General features: G+C 53.2%; 2 protein-coding genes across 7 annotated transcripts; one reads left to right on the top strand and one right to left on the bottom strand.

Moving 5' to 3' along the window:
* Positions 1-1,368: 1,368 nt before the first annotated feature.
* On the bottom strand, positions 1,369-4,674 carry ARFIP2 (ARF interacting protein 2; the record flags this gene model as incomplete). Of its 6 annotated transcripts, none has more annotated exons than XM_080714371.1 (7): positions 1,369-1,524; positions 1,946-2,120; positions 2,269-2,426; positions 2,965-3,186; positions 3,370-3,488; positions 4,187-4,283; positions 4,537-4,674. In XM_080714371.1, the coding sequence occupies 7 exons, from the start codon at positions 4,633-4,635 to the stop codon at positions 1,369-1,371; spliced, it is 1,026 nt and encodes a 341-aa protein (XP_080570497.1). The 6 variants fall into 6 exon arrangements, with proteins under 6 accessions (XP_080570497.1, XP_080570495.1, XP_080570492.1 ...); XM_080714369.1 differs by having other exon boundaries at positions 3,370-3,440; positions 4,537-4,635; XM_080714366.1 differs by having other exon boundaries at positions 2,269-2,423; positions 4,537-4,635.
* A 1,071-nt stretch (positions 4,675-5,745) lies between these two features.
* Positions 5,746-6,425, top strand: TIMM10B (translocase of inner mitochondrial membrane 10B; the record flags this gene model as incomplete). Its single annotated transcript, XM_080716868.1, has 3 exons — positions 5,746-5,781; positions 5,973-6,068; positions 6,252-6,425. 3 exons carry the CDS (start codon positions 5,746-5,748, stop codon positions 6,423-6,425), a joined length of 306 nt encoding a protein of 101 aa, XP_080572994.1.
* Between the last annotated feature and the right edge of the window lie 383 nt (positions 6,426-6,808).

Raw genomic sequence — 6,808 nt, forward strand, 5'->3', positions numbered from 1 at the left:
ATGATATTTCAAAATAAAAAGGGGCCAAGGGTATTGCTCAGAGGTAGAATGCCCCCTGGGTTTAATTCCCAGCACAGGAAGAAAAAAAAAAAAAAAAAAAAAAAAAACACATCTCTTCCTCCAAAGGGCAGAAATCCCTAAGCAGCCCTCAGTCTTCCTCTTGCCATGTCCCCTTTTCAGTCCAACCTGAATTCCTAACCAGAGCCTTCATAGGCACCAGCCTCTGCCTGTCGCCTGCTCACTCTTCAGGTCCTAGCTTTTCACGCTGACATCTCCATCTCTGCCCGTCTGGGGTAGACGTCCCTCCTCTACGCTCCCTATAGCATCCTGTACTTCAGTATCCTAGGACTTGTCACTGTTTTGTAGTTGCCTGGTTACTTGTTTCTATCCCCCATTAGGCTTTAAGCACTGTGGGCAGGGACCGTGTTTTATTCACTGATGTTTCCCCAGGGTCTAACGCAGTGCCTGGCAAATAAAAGCACTCAGTAAATGTTTGCCGTATGATTGAATGCACGAAGGTTAGCGAGCCCAACCCCCCTAGACCCTGTGTTCTTAAGATCTATAGATGTTTTGGTGCTGACCTGAGGGTAAATAAAACTGTCTCCAGCTGGGGCTCAGGGAGATCTGGCCTTCGACTACCTGTGACTTGAGCTGTCTGGCCCAAGCTTTTGACTTCATATAAGGATGTATGGTTAGACTGAGCGGTTTTCCACCCAGCCCACCCTCCTAGAGTCCCCCACAAATTGACCTCGCTGGGCCTGCTTTTATGAAAGGTTTATTCCTAGTGCTAGATCCCAATCTTCCTGGGCTCTAAGCACAATTAAACTGGGTGGGTGGGTGAGGGGAGGTCCATTCAGATGACAGGCTAGAAATGGAGCTCCCCATTATGCCCACCACTTTGGTCCCAGTCCCCTTCTCTGCAATGGGCACGCATAGAGGAGGGACAAAGGGTATCGGAGGCAACATCACTGGCCCAGGGGAGCCCAAGAAGAGCTGCCATTGGCTGACAGGGCCTTATGAGGCTCTGCCATTGGTCAGGGGGCACACCCCAGGAGCTGGGGATAGGCCTGAGGAGTGATGCCACTGGCCAGGGAGTGGTTCTGTCATAGCCTTTGGCTGTGGAGTGGAAGGAATAGATCTGGGCCTGAAGCCCAGTGGCCAGAAAAATAAAGGACAGGGCAGCAGCTTCCGGGCCTGCAGGCCCTCTTCATACCACAGCAGCAGGGGCAAATCTGGTGTCAGACTCCAGCCAGGGAGAGGGAGCCCACCAGAGGGCAAGTGGCAAGGGATGTCCCATGTCCAATCTCCTCCACCCTGGGGCTGCCCTCCCAATGTCCTTCTTGATAGCCAAGTTGGGCTGGGAGCGGCTCACTGCTCCTCTAGCCAGGAGGGCTTCTCGGCTCCTGGAGGCCGCAGCTTGATGTTGAACTGCTGCAGGGTCTGCTCCAGTTGCTTCTGGTTCCCAGCAAAGTAGGCGGACACAGCATTGTGGAAGAGCAGCAGCTGCTTGTGCATCACCTTGATCTGGGGGTCCAGCAGGTTCAGCTAAGGCTGGACTCAGGCACCCTTCTTGAGGGGCTATGAGTCTGAGCCCGGGCAGAGACCAGGGCACACGGCCTCTGCTCTGATGGTGCTTTGGGTGTGGGGACTGAACTCCAGCCAGGGAGTCAAAGGAGAAGGGTCAATCTGATGTTAGAAACCTGACTGGGTTTGTTGGGCCTAGGCACCCCAGCTCAGGGGGTGATTTTTTCAGTTATGTTCCTGGAATCAGCGGCCAATCCTCCAACAGAAAAGGGCCAGCGATCGGAAGGACAACCTAAAAAGGCTTAGGGTTTGAGGGTGCTGGGGAAACATCCCACTGCCTATCCAGGATGCATCTCCCTATCCAACAATCGGAAGGGCCTGAGGGGAGGGTGGTCTAGGATCAAGGGGGTGGGGTTGGCACCTTGTTTTCTTCCAGAAACTTGAGCTTGATGGCCACATCTCCCCGGAGCTTCTCATACTTGTCCCGATGGGCCTGGAAAGTAGCTTGGGCACTCTCAAGTCGACCACGTGTCCCTGCATCCCGGGGGCCTAGGCTCAGCTCCTCTAAGTCTGTTCGGTAGGCATCATATTCCAGCCTGGGGAAGGGGTAATAAAGGCTGGTCTCCACCTCTTTGTTCTCAACACATATTTTCCTTTCCTTCCTGAATTCTTATGCCCCTAATACCCAAACTTCCACCCATGCCAGCCAACTTCCCAAACCTTAGGCCCTGCCAGCGCCCACACCTGGCAGCCTCATACTGTTTGACAGTCATGAGCGTGTCTTCCATGGTCTTGGTGACCAACGTGTTGATACTAGAGACAAAGAAGTTCACAGCCCCTAGCAGCGTCTCCCCATTCTTGCACAGAAGCTTCTGTGTCTCTGCATTGTATCCAAATTCCTCCTGAGGGAAGAAGGGAGAGACAGGCCTTAAATAAGAGTCCCTGCCTGACTGAAGCTGTAGAACCCTTCATTCTCCTCTTCCCACAGAGGAAAGAGCCATCAAAATTAAAACCGAGAACTCTCTGTAGTAAGGCTTTTAGCCAGAGAATTAGTAGGGCCACCCTGGGGATGCATGGGACAGGAATGTGGGGTTTGGGGTTTCTCAGATCACAAGACTGGAACAGGGAAAGTCAGTGCAGCAGGCAGGGAAGGGGCTCTGATTAGGCTGAGCACCAGTGGCACTCTCAACAATGTAGAGAATGGTTACCTGTGACACACCTATGCACCCCTCCCCTAACCACACTCCCCCCAACTTCTGGACCTCTGTACAAACCCTTAGGCTGCCTCCACACGTGAGTGCTGCTGGGGGCAGGGCTGGGCCCACCCTGGAGGGGTTCTCCCTGTGTGCTGCAGGAGGGAGGGAGGGAGGGAGGCTGAGGAGTGACTGCCTGTGTGCCCTGGGCCCAGTCCCCCCCACCCTGTTTGTCTGGCTGAGGCACCTGAAGCTCTGGGGACTTCTGGCTGAGGTCAGCAAAGGCGTCACCTAGTGCATGCTGGGTCTGGAGCAGGCTGTAGAGGTGGGCAGTCAGTGCCCGGCCAAGCTGCAGGACACTTTCATACTTGCGTTTCGTCTCACGCAACAACTCAATCTGCAGCTCTAGCTCCAGGTCCACAGTCCGGGAGCCTCGGCCGAATCGCTCTGATAACAGCTGTTTTGTGCACTGATAGGGAAGTAGGGAAATAGGTCAGAGACCACAGACCCTGCTCACCCCTATTCCAGGTACTCACTCCAGTACCTACCCCAGTCTCCTAGTCTCAGCCATAGATGGGATATTAGGATCTGGGGAAAAGGGAAAAGGTTCCCAGGACGAGTTTCGGGGAAGGGATAGGTGCTTGAATCCCACCTTATAAGTGTTGATGCCCCATTTCTTAACGATGTCAAACTTCTCTCCAGCGATGCCCCGAGCCACCTCATCTCCAGGGCCGGCAGGAGTGGTGCTATGAGATGGATGGCGGCCAGACCCTAAAGGACCAAGTTCTCTGACACCAGCCTCTCTCAGATATCAGACATCTCAGTGGCCCCACCCATACTTCCCTCTCACCACCTGAAAGTGACTTCCCTAGAGAAGATGGAAACATATGGATTCTTGGGCTAACTGGGACTTTTGCCCTAAATCCAAATCTCAGTGTTCTGCTAGACTCTTTGTGGGGTGGGGGTGGGGGGCTTGCTGGCATACAGAGGCAGAACAAACAAAATAGGCTGAATTAGGGGGTGAAAGGGCCAAGGACGGTGAGTTCTGATAACAGGAAAGTTGTTTGGCATTCCCATGTAGAATCCTAGTCTGTGAGATTCAGGGTTGTTTGTTCCTCTAAACATTACAGTCTCACATAAAGCTCTGGAAGCCTCATGGAGTTCTAAATCACTCTCAAGTTCCAGAAGAGGGGAATTCCTATGAACTAGAGATATTAACTTGGCTCAGGTGGTGGCGGCAGGAAAAGGACAAACACTCCATTGAGTCTTGGGGACTAAATGGCAAATGAGAAGCAGATGGACAGCCCTGGGAGCTGGCTTTGGGATGATAAGAGTCCATGGGGCTCATCTAAGCAGAAGTTCCCAAGATCTCTAGGCATGACTCAAGCATTCCTAGATATAATCTTATATTCCTCCAAACCAATATAGCCTCCCTCCCCACTCAAGCTTCCATTCTCTGATTTTCATACCTGTGGGGATGAGTCCATCACCAGAACCCCCATAGCCACCAGACACAATGCTGGTTTCATTGAGGTTGGGTCCTGACACCATCACCTGCTGGAGGTCCTATAGGCCAGAGAAAAAGGGGACTTCAGGAACACAAGGACATATAAAATATTCCATGGGTGGGAACAAGCTTAGATTGATGCATCAGGGAGAGTACACAGTGAAGTCTGCACAAAATCAGGATGAAGGTTTGTATAAAGAATGAAAGGAGTTGGGTAAGTTAGGGGAAGGCTACTGGAATGGGAGTGAGAGCCCAGGGTTTATAAATTGGGACTCATAAATAAAAACGATTAGAAGAATCAAACAGACACACCTGCTCCAGCCCATCATCTTCAGGAAGCTGCCCAGCTTCACCGTTCCCATGGATAGGGATCTCCATTGTGGCTGCCTTCCCTAGGATCCCGTCCGTCATGGCTAGGGAAGGGACTGGAGTCAAAGTCTCCACCCCAGCACCCTGCAAAGCCCGACACCAACAGTTCTGGATACTGGCCAGCATTCCAGAAGAGGGAGGTAACCCTGGCCATTTCTGAGGCTTCAGGGGTTATCTCTGTACCTAAGTATCCCTGATATTTAGCTACTACTTCTCTCCTGGGGTATCTGTATTCCTATCCTCCAAAGTGCATACTTCTACACCTGTACGCCTGAATTTCAGGTGTCTTCTTGCAACCCTCCACCTCACCTTTAGTAATCATTCATGCATTCCTTCATTTAACAGACATTTAGTGAGTGCCTACCACATGTCAAGCACTGAGGAAATGGGAATACAGCAGTGAACAAGAGGAAGTCTGTTCTCTCTTGGAACTTATCCCCACACAGGTGTGTTTACTCTCACCAGGAGACCAATCCCTTTCCAGGGCTCAGGTGCTCACCCCTCACTCAGGCATGTTCTCCAGTGCTCGGGCTTTCTCATCTCTTGGTGTTCTTTACCCCTTCCTTCAGGTGGTCTCCCCCTCCTCCATCTCAGGCACCCTCTTTTTCTAGGGCCCTCCCCACCAGGCCTTAGTTGAAGCAGTTGATGTATGTTGCTGGTGTCTAGTAAAAGCCTCTCTTTCCCATGACAGAGTTGATCCCTTTAAAAGTCAGTTATGTCTCCCAGGTGTGTGAGTCTCCCCCAACCCCCATACACCTGGCATCAGGTGTGCCTTCATCCTTGCCCTGAGCTCAGGGGCATCTAGCCTTCAGGACAGGTTCGTGCATCCAACTTCCCTTCTCCCCAGGATGTCCGTCTCACCTGGGCCGGGCCGCTCTTCCCCTCAGGGCGCCAGGCCCGGGCTGCGCGGGGACCTCGGGCTCCAGTTCCCGTCGCGATTCTAGCAGCAGGTCAGGGACTCGGCGGAAGTGACGTTTTCTCTGGGCAGAAGAAGCCGGCCACGTCGCCGATTATAAGGGCGGAAGTGACGTTCAGCGGTGGGCCGGCGATCCCAAGCCAAGCCTTCAGCCCTAGGGGAGCAGCGAGAGATCACTTCCGGGGCGGGGCCGGGACGCCTAAGCGGAGGTGACGTCGCTGCGCGCCCGCGGCGGGATGGAGCAGCAGCAGCACCAACAACAACTGCGGAACGTGAGTGGGAGCTAAGTTGCCCGACAGTCCCCTCACTTCCCTGTCGGCGTTGCGAGAAACCCAGAGAGCCAGGGATTCGAGGGCTGGGGGCCACCGGCCGTGGGGCGCGGTTCTGGGAGACCTCGGCGGCGGGGCTTGGAGTCGAAGTGTGGGGTCCTTGTCCCTGACTTCCTGGTCCCTTTTTCTCCCAGTTGCGAGACTTCCTGCTGGTGTACAATCGGATGACAGAACTCTGCTTCCAGCGCTGTGTGCCCAGCCTGCACCACCGAGCTCTGGACGCTGAAGAGGTGGGGAGCTGGGTAGTGGAGTTTTTACCCTTGGAGTTAACGGCGGAGTGCCTCCTTTCTCCCCCCAATTACCCTACCTCTGACCCTGGCTTTTCCATTTCCTCACCCCTGGGCTGGGGATGGGGGAGGAAGGAGGCCGGTTTGACAGAATGAGCCTCTATTTACACCCTGTCTTCCTTCTAGGAGGCCTGTCTGCATAGCTGCGCTGGAAAGCTGATCCATTCCAACCATCGCCTAATGGCCGCTTACGTGCAGCTCATGCCTGCCCTGGTCCAGCGCCGCATCGCAGACTACGAGGCAACCACGGCTGTGCCAGATGTTACTCCAGAACAGCCAAAAGTCTCATCAGGCAGCTAGCCGTCCTCAGTCCTAGCGGGATGGATCCTCAGATTGAAGGACCAGTTGACTCTGGGCATAGTAAAGCTTGTGCAGAAAGATTGAGGGGCTGCCTGAAAGCTGGGTACTGTTGCTCCTTTTTCTGGAGCTAATAAACCCTCTCATTACTCTGTTTGGTTTATATTCTGGGGAGGGATCTGTTCTTTTGTTCTGTTACTTAGTGCATATCTGCTGTATTTGTCATCCCCAGCTCCTGAGAATTTGCCTTCTATGTGTAGAGGAAAACCTCAGCTTTTCCTAGGCATCTGGTTAATGCAGGGTCAGTGCGTTCAGTTTTAAGTTGATAATAATACCAAGAAGAAGTCACCGGGCATGGTGGCACAGACTTGTAATCCCCTTGCTTG

The sequence above is a fragment of the Muscardinus avellanarius genome (genome assembly GCF_963383645.1).
Source record: "Muscardinus avellanarius genome assembly, chromosome: 1".
Taxonomy (NCBI): domain Eukaryota; kingdom Metazoa; phylum Chordata; class Mammalia; order Rodentia; family Gliridae; genus Muscardinus; species Muscardinus avellanarius.